The sequence below is a fragment of the Oreochromis niloticus genome, linkage group LG22, assembly GCF_001858045.2.
Source record: "Oreochromis niloticus isolate F11D_XX linkage group LG22, O_niloticus_UMD_NMBU, whole genome shotgun sequence".
NCBI classification, from domain to species: Eukaryota; Metazoa; Chordata; class Actinopteri; order Cichliformes; family Cichlidae; genus Oreochromis; species Oreochromis niloticus.
The window spans coordinates 16,088,436-16,111,907 of NC_031985.2; the positions used below are offsets into that span (position 1 = coordinate 16,088,436).

At 42.2% G+C, this 23,472-nt stretch overlaps 1 protein-coding gene across 1 annotated transcript in view; it reads right to left on the minus strand.

Annotated features, from left to right (window-relative positions):
• Positions 1 to 1,525: 1,525 nt before the first annotated feature.
• The window catches only part of LOC100692553 (dolichyl-diphosphooligosaccharide--protein glycosyltransferase subunit STT3B), a 96,792-nt gene continuing 74,845 nt past the window's right edge, over positions 1,526 to 23,472 (minus strand). Inside the window, exons 7-16 of the mRNA XM_003452429.4 lie at positions 22,411 to 22,557; positions 17,547 to 17,595; positions 16,717 to 16,871; positions 14,235 to 14,446; positions 12,663 to 12,850; positions 11,734 to 11,905; positions 11,002 to 11,175; positions 8,531 to 8,644; positions 4,692 to 4,898; positions 1,526 to 4,536 (exon numbers count right to left, since the gene is read on the minus strand). Of these exons, the coding sequence (XP_003452477.1) occupies positions 4,462 to 4,536; positions 4,692 to 4,898; positions 8,531 to 8,644; positions 11,002 to 11,175; positions 11,734 to 11,905; positions 12,663 to 12,850; positions 14,235 to 14,446; positions 16,717 to 16,871; positions 17,547 to 17,595; positions 22,411 to 22,557 (1,493 nt within the window). The 3' untranslated portion in view covers positions 1,526 to 4,461. The remainder of the gene's footprint in view (positions 4,537 to 4,691; positions 4,899 to 8,530; positions 8,645 to 11,001; positions 11,176 to 11,733; positions 11,906 to 12,662; positions 12,851 to 14,234; positions 14,447 to 16,716; positions 16,872 to 17,546; positions 17,596 to 22,410; positions 22,558 to 23,472) is intronic.

A 23,472-nucleotide genomic window follows, 5' to 3' on the forward strand; every position in this document is an offset into this window, starting at 1 on the left:
AGTTTCGTTTGTTGACATGAAAGAATGCCAAAATCTCGGCTAATGCTAGCAAGCTTAGCAAATGGCATTCGTAAACTCTTCCAATGCAAAGAAACGCATACTGGCTAATTAGTGACAATTCTATAATTTCACTCACTCAGACTCAACCTAAAATCTCTTGTCTGGGCTGTACCACACAGCAGGGCCAGTAAGCCGTAACAAAAACACACCTCGGCTACTGTAGTCTCTAGAAACTATCCATAGAGGCCCAAACAGCTTTTGTACCAGGCTGTAAACATGGTGAATGGCCAGTAAAGAAAACGCAACCGTTATCACGCACGTGTTGGCTTCAAATTTTCAACCCCAGGTGCTCCCACTTCTGTGGTCAGCTATTGCAGTGTATGCAATGTCTTCAAAAAGCCTTTTTCACAGTCTTGTCACAGTAGGGGAGAGGAAAAAACCCCATGTGTTCCCAAAAACAATTATTATTTTCATTTTCACACCTGTGTTTTTCCTGCTGTAACATGCAGTGAAAAGGCCTGAGGCATATTAGCATCATCCTCAACAGTAATTTCACCTACAAGTCTCTTACTTCAGCTGGTGAAAACTAAAATAATTTGAAATTTAAAGCTGAGCCTGAGGTGAAGTAGTGCCAGCTGTAGAAGGGAAGCCTTTTGATTTATATGGAGATGTCCTTTCTTCTGGCACCACCATGAGGCCAATTCACCGCCCGACTCATATCGCTGTAACGATGCCAAGATTCGCAGCGCTAGTGTGGCTGCAGACTTTACATCCAAGCACTGCTGCAACGCTTCTCATTACTGTCAGGACTTAAAGTGCCACCTGCTTTAATACATCATTCTTAGGCTTTGTTGCCAGGCACCCTTGCTCAAAGGAGACTCACCAAGCATTTCCTTATTTTCTGTCACATACATACTGTTGCAAATAATGCAGCAACATGTGCAAGCAAACCCTGTGAGCCCAAAGCTCAGACTTCAGACTGCTCTAAAGGCTCAGTTTAAGTCTTTTTTTCCTACTCTTGGCTCTTAATGATGTCAGAGGGATCTGACATCCCCAATATGGTGATCTCAGGCACAGAAGCTCCACCCACTTGAGGTTCAAACCTTTTGTTTGCAAGGGGAAACTAATCAGAAGACTTCAAATAAATGGTGAGCTAGGGTCATTTCAGGCAGGGTGAACTTAGAGGCTGCACTAAGGCCCAGTGTGAGATTATTTTCAGCACAAAAGTAAATATATAGCGTGAAGTAGTTTCACTGGAGAAATCACGAGTTGAGATCACATTAAATAATAGGTGGCTGAAGAAAAGCTACTCATCCTCCACCAAATAAAGAGGTTTCACCCCCTCCACCATCTGAGTGTTTTTTATGCGTACTGCTGCAGACTCAGAAGCAAAAGTCTTCACCCAAAGGGTAATGCTGCCATCAAGTGGTTCATTTTGCATTCACCTATGTTTAAAGTCACATTTACAGATTGTCCATGCAACGCTTTCAAAGTGAGAAGACCAGCAACGACACACACACCAGTGTTTTCTTTAAAGTGTATATTCAAAGATGGCTGAACAGAACAACAATGTAAAAATGTAAACTCTGAAGATGAGCAGACACACGTGGGAAGAGACTGCATAACAACAACAACAAAAAAAAGAAAGATGGTGTCGGGGACAGATGCCCCCGAGATTCTAAGACATGAGGAAATTCAGAGGAACCGTTCTGCTGTTCCTAATTAAAGAAACAAACAAAAACAAATGAGCACAAAAGAGGAGCACACTGTACATCACATTAAGGCTTAGTCTGAACTCTGTCCTCTGTGTAACAGAACAATGAAGTGGCATGTCGAAGGTCTGAAGCCTCAAACGGTGACAGTTTGAGAGATCAAAGCATCTAGATACAAAAACAAAACAACCCACCCTTATGAACAAAAGTCACTTTTTGTAAGATGTGACAAAACAAGTATATCTGCATGATGTGTTAGTCTTTTCATGTGTCACTTTTTTGATCAGGAAAAAAAATGTTACAGAAGCGTGCACACGTTAGTTTTTAGACACAGAGTCTAAGAACCCAAACACACAGAGAACAGTGCAATGCCCATAGAATAAGACATAGGCTACCACTCAGAGCTGTGTCCCAGCTGCATACTGCATACTCCAGCTAAAACTACTAGGATAGAAATATTTAATATTATAAGTCTTTTTTTTAAAGATAATTATCAGTTTTTTTTCTGAAATATGATCAATATCAGTATCAGGAACCAACTCACCAGTTCTACACGTGATGTGGGGTACAGAATAAAAAACAACTGTATTACAAGTGGATTATTCCAAAGTAATTCCAAACTCCTTTTGTTATCAATTACAGACCTAATCTCAGCACCTGGAAAATTAAAACACCTTTTTCTGAACATTCTGAACATCTTTTCAGCCTCATGTACAAATACAAGGCTGGATGCTCATATTAAGCACTCTGTCTCATCTTGGCTTTGTATGATGTCACTGAGAGCAGATGTCACCAATGTGGTCATCTCAGGCAACAACGTTCAGCCAATCAGAATAAAGTTGGCTTACAATCAGAGAGGCCACTAGAGTTGGTTTCAGACAGAGGATAATCTCTCTGAAGAGATTTCAGAGAAGGAGGATTATTTTGAACTGAATCATGCAAAGCTACTCTGGCAGAGTAGAAGAATAAACTCCTAAAAGACCTTAGTTTTCAGGTTTTTCCAAGGGTAGTTTTTCCAAGTGACCACCGTCACTAAGTTCTGATGCACAATCATTTTGTTTTATAAGCAGCCCTGACATATCTTCAACATTATGCTGCTCTGTTGTTTGTTAATTGCCCCTTGGGGATAAATAAAGACTTCTGATTCTGATATGATAGAAACTGCTCAGTTTCAGTTCAGAGCTTTAAGGGTTACTCTCAGTATGCTTTCAAGGGGTAAAAGTTAAAGACATCACAACTGGCTCTGAGGACCTTTTTCAGGATCGAACATTAACGGGGAAATTGATTATTTCAACCGCCTGGTGTACAAACAGCTGTTAGTGCAGCAGTAGTATACAGTACAGGACAGGGACACAGCTTCAGAGTACCACAGAGACATTTGTTAGTCTGTTATTCTCACTGATCCATCTGAAATTACAGGCAGAGATGGAAGTCCATTATAGTTTCTTATTCAGTTCACCTTTTCTAGATTCAGTGCCTGTATACCATGTAGCCCCCACTCCCCCCCCTTCACAGTTCACCAGTCCATTTCCAGATATTGTGAAAATTTCCAGTTTTCAACACCTCAGTCTGGTTGAAGCAGCGAAGCCACCATCCTTACACACGATGAGCTTTAACAAAAGTAGACAGCCACAAACTTAAAAATTAAAAGGAAAAATAGAAATCAGGCAATGGACGACCAGCGATGAGGCACTAGGCTTTGCTCACTTGAACTAGAGAGCTCCCCCTGCAGGAAGGGAGGCCTAATTTATTAATCACTACTTTGTACACACAGTTGCTTGTTTCCATCTTTAAAACCCTAGCAGCAGAAATGTACAATCTATGCATTTAGGGGGGGGAAAAAAAGGGTGTGTGTAAAAATTCACATTCAAATTCATTCTGTCAGCAAAAATCTCGAGCCCCTCTGTACAAGAATTATTGCATTCACTGTTCTAAATGCTGTCAAACAAAAATCAATCGCACAAAAACTGGGAAGAGAAAAAAAAAACTAAACAAAAAACCAGAAACTGCATATTTAAAAAGTCACCACAACAATCCAATATATTATCATCCTTTTAGACAGTTTCTCTTTATATCGCATATTTACATATTAGGCCAATTTCTCTCCCCAGAGAATCTGTGGGGAAAACAGGGGTCAGGAAGCCAGGCAGAAGACAGAAAGGAGATGATGACAAAAAGGTTAATATTACAGAAGGGCTGTGCGTAGACGGTGACGTTCCCCCATACCGCATACTGTCCTACTGTACACGAGTCAGGAACAAAGTCCTCGGCTTTCACTGCTTTGCCTCCTCGCTCCCAGTAATGAGTTCACATGTGCCACGGAGCAAGGTCGATGGGTCTTTGGTGCAAATGTTCCTAGTCTTCTCTTGTTTCCCCTTCACCCGATCCCTGTACTGATAAGCAGTTAATTAACATCACAAAAATTAAATTGACGCTGAACCCAGTAAAGCAGCCCTATGCCTCGCCACACATTCAAGTACAAAGTAATTTAAAAAAGAATTGAAAAGAAAAAAAACAGTAGAAGAAAAAGCAAGACAAACGTCCTCAGGATAAAAAAAAAACAAAAACCCCAAAAAAACGGACGACAATTCTGGAGCTAGCCAGATATGACACTTCCTCGACACACGAGGGCGCTCTAGAGACAAGCGCTCGAGACCAAGTGCCAGATAAAACAGCACCTGTGTTCTTCATCATTGGTGTTTAGAGGTTTCTTCACGTTTGTTCTCCTACAGTTCACGATTCGGCGCCGTTATTTTTTTTGGAGTTTCTTGCCCTTCTTCATGGCAAGCTTGTTCTTGATGTGCCCTCGCTTCCTCTTGGCGGTCTGGTAAGAGAAATGAGAGGTCGAAATAAAAAGAAAGCATTCTGTAAATATTATAATTAGTAGGATTTAAATGACTTTTTTTAAGCAAGTTTTTGTACATGCAAAGAATAAATAAATAAAAGAAGACTGAATGAACACACGCTCTATGCCGTTACCTTTTTGGAGGTGTACTTCTGCTTGGGCACGACACTACGGAGCTTGTGGTCGAGCGGCTCTCTGTTTTCCAGGTCCTTCACCTTGTAGATCCTGACCAGCCAGTGCTCTGAAGTGAACGCCTCCTCCAGGTACTTGAACTTAATATCCTTGTTGCCGATCTCGACGTTACGTGTCCGGTCAAAGCCAGGCGGCGTCCTAAAATCCAGCTGAGAGAGGAGCAGGTTTAGTTATCTGATTTTCTGGCAGCTATCAGTTAATGGAACGATATGAAACTGTGCAGTGCAATTGTTTGTCTTCTTATAGAGGAAGGTGGGAAGAGGTACACTGGAGAGGCAACAAGACAACCCCAAATTCCTTCCCGACTGATTTTTCTGTAGTTCTTGTCACTCTACTAGATACACAAGTAGACCACAGCAGATTCACCAAGTGTAGAGGAGATATCAGGAGACAGGCCAACACATGAGGAGAGCTGCCCATAAAAGGGCATCGACCAAGGAAGCAGGATGTGTATCTGCTCCTTCATGGACGAACAGAAGCACTGCCAGAACCCAACAAATCGACCTCCAGCGTGCCATTGATGTGCATATTTCTGATGAAGCTGTGAGATACATGCACTAGGGGTGCCATAAGGGCCTGATGTCCTTTAGTGGGTCCTGTAATCACAGACAGTGCAGCTCAACTGGCATTCAGAGAATACCACAACTGGCAGGTCCACCACTGGTGATCTAGTCTCTCCGCAGATAATTGTTGCAGGCAACAATGGCAAGTGCCAACTGAGCTGCTTGGTGCCGGTCAGTTAGAAGCATGCACATGAACAGCCCACTAGAGATGATTGTGTAGGGATCGTTTAGCATTCCTCTAGTTCCTTCTTGCACAGAGGTGCAGATGTAGGTCCTGCTTGGGTGAAGGCTTTTTTCAGCTTTGCTCACCTCTCCTCATCTCCACCGCACTCTTGAGACTGTGCTGGGAGGCACAGTGAACCTTCTTGTGACAGCACATGTGAACGCGACATCTTAAAGGAATGTGACTACTTGACCAGGTACCACCTCCTACTATCAGAGGTGACAAGAAAAGAAAACGTAGTCAGGTGGGACAATGAGAGATCAGGAGTTGTGCCACCACCTGCAAAACCATTTCGTTTTCTGAGGGGGTCGTCTTGTTGCCTCTTCAGTTCACCTGTTGTCACTTTCATCTGGACCGAAGCAGCTGAGAAGCAGAAACCAGCTGAGAGGACAAACTGAAATCCTTCAAGTTGAACTGAATTTATGTCACGGAAATATAAATGATGTCAAACAAACACATGATAACAAAGACATGATAGAAGCTGCCATCCCAGCTCCTAAAGAGCCAATCACCAATAAAATAAAAATTAATACATTAGCCAATCATATTGCTGCAAGGACTGTCGTTATAATAGTTTTAGATTTTTAATGTTTTTTTTAATTATTTTATTTGTTTTCATTCCAGTTTACAGACTGGGATTGTTCATTTTAGTTTCATTTTATTTTTCGAGGCACGTTTAACCTTTCATTTTTATTAGTTTGGAGAAAATACGTTTTTAGGATTTTATTATTCATTTAGCATTTTTCCAGGGGCAAAATGTATGAAGTTCAGATTAGACATCACAATATAAACAAACCTTTGAAGGCTGCTGACTCTCAACAGTGCAGACCCAACAGTCTTAAACAGCGGCACCCAAGGCTCCTCAGGCTACTGGCATTAATAAGTGTGATGTTTCTTTATCATTTGATGTACACGATCACTTCCTCCTCATATTTTGTCCTGCATTTAACTGTGTTTGAACACTTTAATAACCTGTGGGATGTGCACTGTGCTGGCAGACTGACTTTGTGTTACTGCAGTACAGATGTGCCAGAGTCTACCTTTTTACTTTCTCCTGGCTTATTCTTACTATAATGTAAATCAGCATGGCATTTATTCAGTGGTCTGGTGGGATGAGTAGTGATCACTGATCACTCAGGATTGAAGCTGTAACAAGGTGTACAAACTGAGCATGTGTAATAGAAATACACCTTAAGAGATTTAAAGCTTACTTTGGATCAAAGCCAGAAAAACTGTTAAGGCATATAAGCGGATTTTTATTTCCTGGTGATTTCAAGTTACCGTTAAGGCACTTACACTATACAATGACATAGAGGCTTTAAAACAACTACCCAGCGGCGGTGCCAAGTTAGATGCAGCGGCAAGGCTCGCTTCCAGAGAAACTTTGGTTGAATTATCTACAAGCTGCTTAATTACTCAAACCCACTCCTCCCCATCACTGGTATTCTGTTACTTCGAGACAGAAGCAGGCTGGCAGTGTCCACTGAATAGCCATGAATAGCATCAGTGTTCTCATCTTACTCTTTCTGCAAGTGAATTTCCCAAAATGTCAAATAGTTTCCTAAAATAAAAGTGAAACGGAAGGCAGGAGCCTCTCCTCCCACAACTACAGCATCACCTTTGATCCGTCTCAGCACAAAGCAGCTCTACAGATTCAAACTAAATTAGGTCTGAACAGAAAAAGACGAGAGCAAACATTTTAAACTCGATTATGAAAGAAACAGTGAGTTTGATTACACTTTGCAGCGCCTTTACGCGCAATTCCATCTCACTTTGCATGAGCGGCATAAAACCTCTCGTCCCCGTTATTCTGCTCTAAAAAGGCCCTTGATTGCTCATCCTCCTTACTCTGCAACTGTTACTGTTTACCTCTAAAATACATCAACTCCATTCTCAAAGTACAAGCCTCCATCTACGTTCCCACCATTGTTTTTTTCTTCTTCCTTTTTCTCCAATTTCCTCCCTTTGTGTTCTAACCTGTAATTTTTCCTCAGGCTGCTCCACAGGACAAAGACTTTAAAATAATAGAATATCAGCAGCAACAGGAGCTTAGCCTCTTAATGTGCTTTTATTAGTGCGGTGTAACCTGTCATTTTAATATAAAAGGAAATAAATGAGTTCGTTTGGGGGCTTCAAAGTAACCAGTCCATGGGTTGATTCTTTTCATCATGAGCTATATTCTGTTCTGTATTATGCATTCTCAGCATTACAGTTTAATCTTGGTTCATGACTACAAAGTGCATTCTCGACAATCATGAATGGCTGCCTCCGCTCTACTCATCGCCTTCTTCCTCGTGTCCTCCAAGCCTCAGTTTACACTTGTCACATCTTGTTTTCATAACTGGAATCTGCTCCGGCTATTCTAACACTTTTCTGTCTTTGGGATCTCTCCATCCTGTCCTCCTCCTACTCCTTCTGTGCCTTGGTTTCTCCCTGCCCTTTACCCAGAAACAGCGCTTTAAGCTACGCAGAGCTTTGGCTGTCTGTCCGCAGATGGCGGAAGCGTCGATTGTACGGTAGGGATGTGAGCACCTGGCATGAAGGATCCCTCTCATCTCTCTTCTGCTACCTGCCAGAAGTAGCCGTGGCGCATTTCAAAGCTTCTGCCAATCCTTCATATTTCCTCTCGCAGCCTCTCGTTCCCCTCCGACAACCCCTCTACAAACTTCAGGAGCTCCCTAAGGCGCCTCCTTTAAGACCCGTTCCACCCGTCTGTCAGCCTTTTACTGTAAGCGAGACGTTTTTACACGCTTGGCAGAGGTAGCTGCTCGTTACTGCCTGATAAAGCTTCATGTTGCATAAAATACAACACGTTTTTCCTTGGTGGTGGCAGCTGCTCATCATTTCATCCATTTGTAAGTGTGAAGTGGATCATAACTCCAGAAAGATTCAGTGGAGGGTTTCTCTTCAGTCCTGAAAAGTCCTCACATACACGAAACTAATTCTAAGAAACAAGCAAAGTTTCTGATGATGTAATCAGAACTTCTCCTCTTACCTGCATTTCACCAAAGCGATAGTAAGACATCTTGTACATGAGGCAGTTGAGCAGAGTTGGTGAACCCGCCTTATCCACTCTGAACTCTCCCTGAGGAGTGAAGTAGTCGCTCTCCTAAAGAAGACACAGAGGAGGGCCCAGAAAAATCACCAGATGGAAAAAAAGTACGTCGCATCAGGAGTAGAAAGTTCACACTAGATGGATGCAGTGGTGAGAGGACGCATTTGAATGACAGCAAAGGGGGAAAAAAACGTCTTAAATAGCTCAAGTAATCAATTGGTCATCATTTTAAAAGGACTCATCTCAGTGCACGATTCAAAGCTCTAACACACAACTCTATAACTGCAGAATTAATGTATTTTTGTCACCATTAGTCTAAATTTTCTACCAAACTAGCCACAGTCACACAAAATCAATGCCTAACCGCAAGTATGTGTACACAGCTTATACACTACTTTGTGCACTTTGTCATTAAACAGGAACCAGGTAATATTCAGCATGTTTCTTCCTTGAAGCCATTCGTACAATTAGCACAGCCTTATTGAATTAAATTGAGTAGGAAGAATATAAGAAATGCCTCTAAACTGGAAAATTCCAGCCTTCATCAAAGTTAAATTGCTGCTTAATTGGTTTCAGTAGGTAGATTGTTCTGGTATAGTGGTCTGCACGTTTCACATAGTTGCTGGTTTAATTCCAGCTGAAGACCCAAATCCCTTTTGGGGTTGTGTCAAGAAAACTGTTGCTGCCTGCTGTGGTGACCATTTATGATCACACAGAGCTCTAAAGTAGCTTTCTGTTACGTTACTTGGGTTTCAGTGGGACGGGCTCGCTGTATTCCCTGACTGGTCCCTGGAGATCGTGTTAGCTGCTGTCAAAGACAGTCCTCCTTTTGATTGCTTTGGTATGTAGCAGACTGCCGTGGTCACCCACAGTTTGAATTGAAGGCACCAACTGGTCTGCAAACACTTGCAGAGAGGTAGTGAAACTAGAAATTGTTTGCGCTCAAAATAAAAACTGCAATTGATACATGCTGGTTGCAGCAGAAAGGCGACCAAACCAAGGTGGTTTTCAATGTAGAACCCTCTTTGCGACCAATTTCACATAGTGCCTGCCAGCAACTGCTCACAAACTGACTGTGCAATACACAATTTTGTTATTTCGCCCTGTGGTTGTCGACCACCAGCCTGTGTGACTGAAGCCTGGAAACTGGCACCTCCACAGTCCGCTATCTGATTTTCTGCTGATTTGCCATGCAGCAGTATTGATGACACACAATAGCGCCACTGTCCTTGAAACTCATCTTTACTCGTCTTTCTTTGCATAAATTCAGTGTGAATACAAACTGGATCAGAGTTACAGGGGTAACAAAATGGAATTCATTCTTTGGTTTCAACTAAATTAGCCAAACAACCGTGAAAGTCGGGAAGCAACAACAGCAAAGTACAGAATGCTAAAAAATGAAATCCTGACCATATAAGTTCACAAGAAAAATGCTTTATTATAACAGCAGGACTGTGGCTCAGGAACAGGCAGAGTGTGGTGTCCACCAATCAAAAGGCCTGTGATTCAGTCGGCACTTCCTCCAGTCAGCATGTTCTGCCACAAGACACTAAATGCCAAATATGTATATCCATGATGCAAAAGAACAAATTTGTTGCATTCATTAAAGTGGATCTATTATCATTTTCCTTATTTTCTATTATAAATTCATTTTTTTCATGATATTATCTGCAATAAATCTGTATATTTGCAGATCATTCCTGACAGTCAGGTGTTTTAGGGCTGATCTAAACATCTTTCCAGTTTCTACTCTCGTCTCCTCATGATGTCAGTGAGAGCGGATATCCTTAATCTGTTCATCTCACACACACAGCTCTAACCCTGCTAACCTGCTGTTTACGAGGGGCACCCAATTCCAAGATAAATGACTAAAAGAGAGGCTGGCGCTGAAGGTAGAGGAGTTAAAGCTCATTTCAGGTAGTGGATGAAATGATAGATGGCACCAAGGCCCAGAGCAAGCGCTATGAAACACACACAGCCGCACTTATTCAAGAACAAAAATGTGGCGATGGAAATGAGCACAGTAAGTCTCCCTTAACAAAGAGCACTCTGGAAGTGTGTATAAATGGGTAAAATCTGGTTTGCAGTCTGAGACTCTATTAGCAGTCAAAGAACAGAAAAGCCCTACACGTACGCTAGTCCATTTTCTGCTTCGATAACAAAAAGCAGCTGTTATGAAAGTCATGAATAACGGACCTTGTGAGTGAATCTCAGGGTTTCCTGTCTGAGGTCTTGTTTTTGAACAATGGAATGAGTAATTTTTGCTTTTGTTCAGGTGAGAAGGGTTTGAAACAGCACCTTGACTTTTGTAAGAGGAAACATTGATTTTACTGCTGTGTAAGTCCTGCTCCATTCCTTCTCAGAGAAAACTCGAGCTCTATTTACAGGCGCTGCTGCTGTGTTACACTCACCCTGATGTCCTTGGGGTGCTCACCCTCGGCAATCCTCACCATCCACAGGAACTTGTTAATATCGTCGCCTGAGTAACCAATTACACCTCCAAAGATGATCAGCACATAGTCCACGTCCAGGGACCTCATGATCTGGTAGGCTGCACTCTCATTGGAAGACATGGCCTTTCCCACCTAGAAAGAAAGTGATGGAGATTGAGAAGTTATCCTTTAGCTGAGCTTTCCCCGTTTCACAAGAGATGACGCTTCGGCAGAGCGGCGGGACAAAGGAGAGCTGTTAAACGGAGATCCGTGATGCATGATACTCTGATGGCGTTTCCCGTGGACAGATGCCGACGAGACAACAGGCATTCGGTAGGAAGTGAGAGTGAAGAAAGCTAGAGGGGCTTTAAGTAAAAGGAAAAAACATTTGTCTACATTTGGCAGCAGAGAGGAAAAAAGAATAAATCAAACCCACAGAATCTGACAGCAATTAACTGAAATCTCCCCACAGTGTAAATTCAATAGGAAAAAGTTTAAGCAAACAAGATTATCTGGCTTGTTGGAAGCGGCCGTTTTATACAATATGGCAATTACATTTAAAAACAAATAAATAAATAAGTGAAGAGCTTGCTAATCATCCAGCGGCTGCGAGAGGAAACCATTTATTTCTCTGCATGTGCTTCCATCCACGAGCAAAATGGGGAAGAAGACAGATGAAGACAAGAAAGACGATAACAGAAAAGCCCTTACCAGCGCTATGTGACTGTTGTTCCACGTGTTATTGTCCACTAAAGTGGTCCTGTTAGCCATGCCCGCTATCTGATAACCGTAGTCCCACCAGGACATGACACGTGCATGCTCATCAGTATTCTGTCTTAACCAGTAGTAAGCCTCCCTGAAGTCATCCAGGATGTTACGCGTCCTAACAAGGGGGAAGAAAAAAAGAAAAAATAAGGCTGACAGGTAACCGCGTTGGTTGGCAGGCATATAGCTGAGGAAGCCATTAATATTTCAGTTAGGACTTTAAATCAGAAGGGCAACAACAGCTGAAAATAGAGCATCCATATATAATGAACTGAGGGTTTAAAAAAAACAAAAAAACAACACCTTGCACTTTAAATGTTCACGTCCTAAATTTACCTTGCGCACAGGGAGCAGACACGAAGCCAGGGAACCAATTAGCTCTAGGTATGGTAATCATATTATGTCTGTGTCTGTGTGCGTGGGCGTATACGTGCAAGAAAAAAAGAGCAGAGTGACAGACACGCTGCTCCCAGCAGCATAGCTAAACCACTGTCTGAGAACTACTGTAGTACCATTAATATATGCATGAGAACTTGCATCTACCACTTAGTCTCGGTCTCCAATATTTCCTCCTCAATGCTTTAAAAGAATAATTATGCCTGTAAAGAGTCTGAGAGAGAATAATACATCAGCTTTTTGTAACCTAAGAGATGCTTACTGTGACCTAGAAGATTAAAAGTTAATCAGGTACGGCCTCACATATCAATATTTCTCCAATCCCCTTGTGAAATATGCTCGCTCTCTTGCTGCACCGCACATACGTGCTAATTTGCATGCAAGGTGGAGGAGCCCATCCTTCTTCACTATGAAGCATCATGGGAGGCATTGCTCTGCTCTTTGCAGTTGCTTTACATCCATGTACACAGCGCTCTCACCCGTCGTGGTTGTATGAGGCGAGCACCACGCTGGGGCTGGAGTAGGCGTTGCTGGTGACCCACGTGCAGTGGACGGCGAACATCATGAGCAGCATCAACATGAGCATGGTGACTATGGACTTGATATTTGGACCCAAACCCTCCTCTGCTTTCTCCTGCTCCGACACGTGTTTGCGCACCTTGCCGGCCTGCAGGGGGAGACAAAACACCATCAGGAGGGGAGGCAAACGAGTCTGAAGCGTTCCAGAAATCTGAATTATTGAGTGTGATAAATTATTGAATGAACTAATAAGAGAAGTATTTTAGAGTATCCTCAGCTTTTTTTGCTCACTGTGTGAAGACGTATCAGTGAGAAATGTGAGAAAATCCCTGTGATGAGGAGCAAGAAAACTGAAGTAAAAAAATAAGCACCGGAGATGATCTGTACCAAATTAACACCTTCAGTTGCTTCCTCTCACACCCAAACTGCATGCTGAAACCCAACAAACAGGGACAGCATGAATGATAGACATGAAAATTAACTTTTGAACCCATCACTGCAGGAAAAGTGGGATTTCTGTTGCTGTAAATTGCAGTGGGCGCGCGGGGATCTAGAAGTGGTGCTGAAAATTTCCAGGAGATGTCAGAAATTGAAGTCCAATTTCAATTTCTGGCAGCTTACACCCCCTTTATAACTTGTAAGTAGTGAAGCTTTGGGGAAATTCTAAACAGAACAACAGGGGGTCAGCCACTGCACCAGAAGTTGAATCTATTTTAAGCTCTTCCCTGGTTTCTTCTGTTGGTGCCTTGTGTCAGCGAGCGGTCATAATGTGATGTGATATGTATGTAATTTGTTCACAGGTTTGTCTTGTAAATGAGACTGTGATCTTAATTAGACTACCTGAATAAATACATCTCAATTAAGCTGCTAACTAATTAAGTATCCACATGTAACCACGACACATTCAAAGGACAAAACTGAAACGCAAAAAGGGCTTAAACTCCAAATTTCAGATCTAAACGCGTTGACGTCATTCAATGTTCCCAAACCTGTGTGCGAACTCGGCCGACGACCTTTGATATTTGCCATTTTACCAGTATTTTTATGAAGTGTGTTGTTTGAGATAAAAAGGCATTTTAGAAACCTCTCTAGAAGAGAGAGGTGTTTTGGAGAAAGCAAAAAAAGAAAGATGGAATTACGTGGCTGTAACTGACGCATCCTCAGCCGTGACTACAGAAAAGAGTTCAACATTCAACAAAGGCGGCTAAAATTATGGCAACAGAATCAAACAGTTGCCGCTGAATCACAGCTGAATCACAGTTTACCCAAACTGGTGGGGAGTGAGGAGGGAAGCTGACAAATACGCAACTGATGAATCCAAACCCCAAAAGGTGCCACGAAAGTGTGAAACACCCCACGGGTGTTCACTTGTTGACAGCTTTTTGACTTTGCTCATTTTATTACATTTTTCCCGGACAAAAGTTTATTCCCACAGACACTTGACCTGTCACATGACATCAACAAAGTGTAGCATTATCAATACTGGAGATCAGTGAAGTGTAAATTCAGCAGTTTCTCTGCCGTGCTTTGACCTTGTCGTAGAGGTTCCCGGAGTTCCTCTTGTCATCTTCGTCGCTGCTGTCCTCAGCAGGGGGTTTCTCCCTCTTTGTGTCGTCTCCCATGTAATGCTCAAAGACGCTGGAGAAAGCCACGGCTGACAGCATGCAGACGACCGGAGTCAGAGTCAGCATCAGACGCACCATCACGCCGGCAAAATAGACTGCGCTGATGGCATAGAGAGCCACTGGAAGACAGGAGACAAAGAAGGCGGTGGTTGAGAGAAACTTAAAAAACCGAGAATAAGGAAAGCAAAGTCGACAAAGGTGACACAAGGAGAAAGACGGTGTGAATATAAAGGAGACAAAATGAGTCGGTGTTGGAGGCAGATAAAGATACGGAAAGAGAAATTGAGTTGTTAGAGTAACACTGAATAATCAGTCTATGTTAGCACTGCAGATCTCAAACCCTGAATAGAGGAGCACTGGCTGTTCTTTGTCCTTGAAAAGCACCGACCCGGCTCAACAGGTGTGTGGCTAATCAATACCTGTAATTGGCTAATTAAGTCTGTGGGAGAAACAGGCTGCTGAAGGACTTTGTTTCCAGCACTTAAGGGTTCCTTGCCCTCCATCTTGGCTGGCTAACCCTAAGTTTTATTTAAGCTGCTGTATAAAGAAGTTCAATCTCATTATTTCAGGCTTTTTCAAAGCTGAGAGTGCTTAAAGCTACTCGAGAAAGGATGCGGTGTCCACAGACTGGCCTCCTAGTCACGACGTTCTACCCATTTTTATTTTTATTTTATATAAATCATGCATTGTAATCACAGATGATCAAATAAACTCCACTAAAAACAGAACCATTATTAATTCAAGAGCTAATCCCAGCTGACAATGAATCAGGTATGACAGAGGAGCTATTTCAGGAATCCCTGGCTCTCTATTTATTTGCTCCATAGACAATATTACAGGCCTGACTGTTGGAGAATTTAAGGGCTGTGATGGGCATGAAATTCTCCTGGTTGAATTATCGGTCGTTAAATTTTTCAAGACAAATTAGAAAATACCTGCTTCTTCACTGAAAAGTCAAACGTAGACGCTGTATACATGACAGGATAAATGACTTCTTAGGTGGGTTTCAATAAGAAGCATCCAATTACCGAGCTTAAAATGCATCTATGTGCTGCTAAAAGCAGGGGGAATTTCACCATTATATTGCTGACAACAATAACCACCTGTCCGTGGCATATCCAACATCAGGTTGTCGTGGCAGCAGACTAGGGGATTTCAACATCCTTCTCTGCAGCCATACTTTCCAGTTCCTCCTGGGGGATCCCGAGGCATTCCCAGGTCAGATGAGAAACATAAGCTCATCAGTGGTTTCTCAGTTTACCCTGGAGGTGGGAGGAATACCCAGAACACTTCCAAAGGCAGGCGCCCAGGAATCATCCTAACCAGATGCCCAAAACATCTCAGCTGGCTCCTTTCAACCACAGGAGCAGCGGATCTACTCCTCGATCCCTCTGAATGCCTGAGCTCCTTACCCTATCTCTAAGGATGAGCCCTGCTGCCCTGCGGAGGAAATTAATTTCAGCTACTTGCATTCGATAACTTCCTCTTTCAGTTTCAGCCATTACTAGGAAATCATAACCACAGGTGAAAGGGTCTGGACTGCTAGTAAACCAACTAGTAAAACAAAAGCTTTGTCTTTCCACTCAGCTCCGTCTTCATGACAAAAGTCCATTAAAATGCCCGCATTACACACAGGTTTGTCTGTTTTCTATAAATTTTTAACTTGAAAATGCCAAAGATGGATGAATCAAGGAGGGTGAAAAAACAGCAAATAAAAGGTTCCTGAAAGGGCCCGATGAGGCTGGCTTCATAAACTTAAATTCTCCAACCCTAAACCAGCCTCTTTAAAAATCAACACCCATTTAAACCATATTAGGGTTCAAAGTTGCCCATTTTTAGGGGTGTTGCTGCTTACTGATAGGTAGCTCTGATAGATGAAGCGTATTAGAGAGCCAAGTCTCAGAATTGCACTTCTCCTGTTGCCCATCTTTAAATGATTTTTGCAGCTTTGTTCACCCTTTTTAGATAAAACATAGTGAAGACAAGAAAGCAAGTAAAGAGAGTAACCTCCATCTTATACATTTCAAATTTAATGTGATGAAGACGATAAAACGATGAATGGAAATTCTTTTATAGAGACTATTCATTTAAAAATACACAAGCGAACCTGTTTAAGATATAAAATAAAAAGTTAGTGGGGGCACTAAAAGTCAGGTGACTCCAGGAGTATCTGCATAAAATTTCAGGGCCAGTCACTCAATAGTGGTTGAGATGTTTTAGTCTGAACACGGACAGCATTACTGTGTCTAGATTAAACAGGTTTACACGACTTAAAAAACAAAACAAAAGCATTTGTGGTGGTTTATAACATACTGGATCACTCCTCATTCTCCACACCAGAGAAAAATCATGTTTTCATGCATTTATTCATATTTAGAGAGACTCCTACCAAACACCCGTTCATCGTTGATGTTCTTGATGCAGAACCAAAGGCCCGCTGGGAAGGTGCAGACCAGGATGTGTAGGTCAAAGAAGAAGGACACCCACGTCGTCGGCTGGTGCTCCGACACCGACGCTATGATGGGGATGTGGATCTTAGCGTAGCTGCGTGTAGAAGGAAGGGAGGAGGGGAGAAATCGGGAGGAGGGAAGAGACTGGTGTAATTCATGTCGAGCTGAATGCTTTGGGAGTGTTGAGACAAATTATACAATAGATCCTCCTGATTAACTCAAGAATTATGAGTGGGGTCGGGGGGTAATTTTGCTCCCCCACATGCTTATGGTAAAATATGAAGAAATTTAGCACTACTGATGAGTAATGTACTTTTCTGCTAGTAGTTTCTGATCTGTGTGTTCCCTGTTTATTCCTAATGGGCTTTTACACAGCACTTTCTGTACAATCTTAAATATTTCTCTCTCAAGTGTTTTGTTATTACAGCTGGGAAAGAAACAACACACAGCGCATTAAGGAATTAGTATCAGCCTCCGAAGGAAAGGAAGGGGGGAGGCATCAGTTACTGCTTTAGTCAGCAAACTGGGGTATTTGGGAGGGGGGCATTGATTCGGAAATATCAAACACACTGCGGAGCGTTTGGAAAACATAGCACTGCCTGGTGCTTTTTGGGAGTAAGACAATACTTCAACACAGCTTGTGCTCCACAGTTTTCCCCTCTGGGATGTTGAGAGGGGAAGGGGGGTAATATCCATCTCAGGACACACACACACACGGCTGAACAAGCGGTCCATCGACAGCGAGAGTGTGAAGGTCAGCAGAGCTTACCCGGTGTCCCAGAGAGAGTAGAAACGACCACTCCACGGAGCAATGTATCCTAGAGGCAGAAGAAAAGACGATCAATAAAGAGAGGCTCATCTTTAAATGCTTTCCATTTAAGACTTGAAATACGAGGACTGCAACTGGGGGTTCGGAGGGGGTTGGGGGGTTAATATAAAGACGAGCAAGATTAAAGTTGTTTGTTACAGCAACATTGTGAGGAACAAAAATATAACAGAAACTTTAATTTGCCTCCCCTTTGTTGCAACAATATGTAATTATTTATAGGGCAAACTCTGCCCAACTGTGCAGCTCTGAATAAATAAAAAGAAAAGAAAAATATATAATGCAACCTGCTGGTCTGGAAATCCGTAGCAAAGACTGATCGAGGATAACAAACCTGACGAATAGAATATACTGCTAGCATTAGCTAAGTGATAACAAAGAAATCTAATGCACAAATGTGTACAAAAATGACCAATAATGACCAAAAAATCTTTAGCTGTGAAGAGACATCCAGTGGAAGTTTATGACGTAATGATTTTATGACTTAGTTCCGTCTGATTTGTTCTGAAATACGGTGAAGACCCGACTGAGATTTTCGCGGCTTTAAAACAACATTACAACTAAACTTTCTGCCAACCATAGTTCAAAACCCAGAAACCTCTCAGTGGAGAATGTGTCAGTGCTGAGAATATATTCAGCTGATGTTACTTAATTACTGGAATTGACTTGTTTATGAATGTAACTGAAACCGTTTAGGCTGCAAATTAAGCTGCACAGGGTATTTTATGTGCACATACAAATGTCTTATTTTGGTTGAGCTTTGATCTGAAATATATTTCAGCTGAACTGTTGCCCGCGGGCTCTCACAGGCACTCTCACAGGGGGGGAAAAACCTAGAACTCTTACATATTTCTGGATTTTGTGTCATGTTGTACCCACATACGGCTGTGACATGTCCTGTGCAGCTCTTTAAAAGATAACATGAAAAATGTGTTTAATCTATAAAACTCTGAACAAAGCTCTTAACGAATGCAGGCAAGAGAAAGATGGTGTTTTACTGAGAGCTGATTTAAAGGATGACACTGATTTAATCAATCGATGCTTGGCTCCGAGTTAAAGATACTGAGAAAACCCACCCGGGTATAATGCTGCAGACTTTGAAATGAGGGGAGTGGGGGTGTCCTGACAGACCAGAGGAGTGAGACATGCGCAGTCTCACCTCAAAAACGGTCTTCAACTCCCACAGCTCCATTTAGATGGGAGACAGATCACAGCATTTATTAGATGAAGCAATTATCCTCAAGAGACTGGGATTCTGCATCCATATGAGGCCAATCAGTTCTAAGGCAGGAAGCTCCTAACAGTCCAAGCATGCCAGCATTATGTCGGCTATAATGTGCCATCATGTCTTTGCTCTTAGTACAAGCCAGAGGAGTCTAGATAATTTGCAGGAATATAGCAATCAAGACGAGACTCTTAGCTTTAATTTAAAGATATCTGAATTAAGGAAATATAGTCATTTTGTACAGTCAGCTATTTCCAGAGGCTCAAATCTACGGTTTCAATAACAGATGTAGACCATTTCTATGCCATTTCTTTCACAAATTAAGCAGTTAAGTTATTCATACATTTTATTATCCTCATATTATTATTTGTATATGAACATAAACTGGTGCTGGCACTGTTGCCTCGCAGCAAGGTGCTGAGTTCAACGCCAACATCTGGCCTGGGCCTTTCTGCATTTGTGCGGGTACTCTGGCTTCCTCCCACAGTCCAAAGACATGCAGTTAGCAGGGTTAGGTTAACTGATGATTCTAAATTGCCCTTATATGTGAATGTGAGTGTGACAACTTGTCTGTCTCTATGTGTTAGCCCTGCAATAGACTGGCCCCCCCTCGCTCCCTATGACAGCTGGGATACGCTTCAGCCCCCCCACGACCTTGATATGGATAAGGAAGAGAACGGATGGATGGACAAATGAACATAAACTAAAAAGGAAATAAAAGTGATGACAAGAAACAGTTACGGTAATTTCCAAACCAAAAACCAAAAACCCACAACACTGATTTCCTTTAAGATTCAGCAGGAGAGAGAGAGAGAGAGAACATCTCTCCATTACATAGTTGTCCTTCACAAGTTTGAAAATCTTGCAGTAAAAGCATGTCTTGTTTTCTTGCTTGCAGCAAAGTTTGTTTTGGAAAAAAGTCTCGCTGAGGTCACGTTTATGGGAAATCGCCTCGATAAACCACATCAAAGACGAGAAAAATCTTTAGTGCTCTCTCTACGACCTGATGCGGGTCTGCCAAAATGAATCTTCAAAGTTGGGCTCTAGAATTCGGAAAACTTATCCGTAAAGATGCAAGATGAGGTCAAAGGGGCCTTTGAAACGGGGAGGATCAAGATTTTTGGTAAATACCCACACATAATGGTGAACTCTGCAACATCTGGATATATAGAGAAGACAGTGGAATGCCTACTTAAAGATCTTAATGTGAGACTATCTGAAACGGCTCTATTTGGACAGATGGACTTGATCTGTAAGCACTTTGGAGTAGACAGTCATATAATAAATACATATTAAACTCGCTTACAGGCAACTCTGTATTTGATCAGTTAACGACATATGAGGCCAGTTTGAAGCAACACACGATAAAGGCGGAAAATCCAGTGAGATTAAGTTGTTTTAAAGTGTCCTCTGTGGGCTGTTGTGTACCAAATTCTCCATATCTTAATGCTTTTAAAATATGACGGTAAAAGACTTGTGTGGCCTTTAAAGTCTAATCAGTCAGCCGAATTGTGCTCTTAAATCTGAATCCTTCGGCAGGAGACAAAAAGGGGGGGAAAAAAGAAGGAAAAATCAATAAATAAACAGCAAGAAGGCAACATTTTAAACCGTCTGAAACTCGAGCCCTTTGGCCACAAACTGAAAATAATGGGCAAAACATCAACAAGGACAAAGTTTGACCAGCTGGCTGCACGCGCTGGGGTCCAACAATCAAAAACAGCATTTCACATGGTGGAGCACAAGCCTCCACAAATTTTCTCCAACAGCAAAGCTGCAGCAATCATATCAGTTTATATTTGTTTATCATTTGCCTTCCAGGTTTCATTTTCTGACAAACACGAGCGCGAGTTAAAAGCCCGATGGAGAGGCCCGGAGGTTAGGCCATCGGGGAATAGAGTAGGAGCGCGCTAACTTTTGGCTAAAAGAAGAAAACAAAATGCAGAATGGCTGAAATCCCAGATCTGGATCAACATTCAAATTTAGTTAATGGTTCCTTTCACAAAAGACTGGCTGCCCAACAAATCTCAACATAATTTAGGTTTTGGTTTTTTTCAGAGGATGAAAACATGATCATCCTCCACTTTGTCAGTCTTATGAGAAAGTAATCATCGGCTATGAAGTGATCTGACCGTCTCTCAACCAATCTTGCCACGTAAGTGCACCTACCATCCATCTGTGTTTGATTTGCATTTTTTCTAAGGCTCTGTTTCATTTCTCAACAAAGAGGATCTTTGTATTTGTTAGACTGGGTGGGAACAAGTTTAACCAATGCTCAGCTGTGAACACTGTTTACTCTGGTGGTAAACTTGAAGCCATGCTAAAATGATTAAAATAGTTGTACCTTCTCAAACTGTTCCCAAACTAAAAGCTCATGATTTAATTTGTTAGCTCTGGCTGATTTTATAAAACCATTAAAAGTGAAGCTGAAAGCAAAAAATCTGACAAATCTGACTACTAAGAATAAGGTGCAGTCAGTACTGTGTGAGTTTATTTAAAAGGAAAAAAAGAACAGTGTACTTACAAACATTAATTGATGAGTGTATAATTATGGCTTCAAAAAGATTCTCTTAAACATTGAATCCACTAAAAACACATAAGAGTGGGCGCTAGTTTGTGGAGGCCATCTTGAATATAGTGGCTGAGATGGACAACGCCATTCTGCCTAACTGCATTTTATGTTTGTGGTTCGAGACCTATGTATTACTCCTTTTAAGTTAATTTCAAGATCACAGACAACTCTTTCAAACCACATGCAACCATTCAACACTTACACCTGTATATTTTATCATCTCTTTCTCATTGAGTTTTTCTAATTGTCCACCGCTGCTCTAATTCCTTCCTCATTTCCCCATCCTCCTCTTCCTCCTCACCTCAAACTTAATCTCCTGAACTTAAGTCAGGACTAACACATGAAAATGTGCATAAACATGCTTATTGATTACCACATTGTCACAACTACTTATTGTCAACAGATCAGATATGTCTGCAGACAGCTTAGTGTGAGCCAGCTAAACAAAAACAGCTGGTTATATGCTAACAGTATGCTAGCTAATGTTAGGCTCGAGTGTCCTGATGATCACACTTTCCCTCCAATAAAACAGTGTGATTACATTCTTACAAGTGGCCAAGTCACTTCAAAGAAAGTTTCACTAACAGCAGCTAACACAACATAAACAGCAGTCCTTACCCACTCAGGATATCCTCGACAACTAACCTCAGTATTGCTGTCAGATGGAAGTCAGCGTCACTGACTCATTGACTCGTATCGGACTCCAACACAAAGTTTTAGAGCCTCCAAAGTAATTAGATGTGGAAACCAAGTATTTTGACAACTGAGGTAAACAGCAGACTGACAGCCTACTCTCAGTGTAGATAAACAATGATCAGGTCCTACTGTAGCTGGGATTATGCAGTTGAAATGGAAGGGGTAAGAAAACAGAATTGACTGCTCACATCTAGTAATGGTATTTTACACACTTTGCCCTTTAAGATGATTTTAAAAAAACCCTCTGAGAACTGAAAACAAACAAATGACACAGCTTACAAGGTATGGACGCAGCATGTGCATCAGGACATACAGACCTGTGTATGTGAGATAGATCACTGTGAGGAAGACCACACCAGCAGCGAGAGAGACTCCGAGGAAGAACAGTGTCTGGAATTCCTGTCTGGTCAGCCTGTCCTTTAGGTACTGCAGGAACGCATAGGCTTGGAGGAGTGCAAACACACCTGAGAAAAAGACAGATAAAAGAACGTGAGCCAACATACAAAGGAAACTCACACTGAATATTTGAGGAGGTTCCTACTGATGCGGCATCCTGCAGGGAGCAAAGCAAGCTTACATGGTCGAGAAGCACTGCTATTTTAAACAGTATACTGATAAAGCACTCCACAACAGCCCTGCTGGCTACTCACGTAGATGTGAAAGACTAATATTGCTGGACAGCATATTTCAAATGCATGGAAGAAATGTGTGTAAATAAACCTCTCCTTTTATTGTCTCGTCATTCTTTTTCAGCCCCTTAGGTTATACTTGCTTTTCCCGTTTCCTTCCTCTGTCACTTTCTCAGAGCTGTTTTTCCCCAGCGTGCCTGTGTTTGGCAAATTTGATATAAAAATTGAGAAGCGTGAAAAGATCCTGTTATCCCCCCCCCTCTCCTATTTCATCACCTACCATCTTTCATCAAACCTTCTGTGATATTTCCCTGCTTTCCTCCGCCCTCAGCGATCGCCTACAGCAGGTCTCACCCATTTCCAAGGTTAAGCCCCTGCCTGTCTCCTGGAGTGCCGCCATGATGCTAACACGCTTGTCACTCCATGCCACTCTGCTTTCCTGCCTCAGGGGCCGACATCTCAGCGGTACCGACAGGTCCATGGCTCTGTCACTCTCTTCCTGCCTCCCACTGTGCTCCGTGAATGCTACCACCAGATGTTCTGAGCAGCTGCTACCCAGAGCGACATAAAACCACACTTGCTCTTTGAGAGCGAGCGGGGAGCCAAAAACGCAGAGAGGCAGAGATGATTTTTGATGGTGCATTCTTCAAAGCCTCTCGTAATGCTGTTTGTGTTGGAGAGATCCAGGAAAACAGGGACACTTCAGAGTACACCTACCTGCTGTGGCGTTAAGTGAATTCTCCAAAAGGC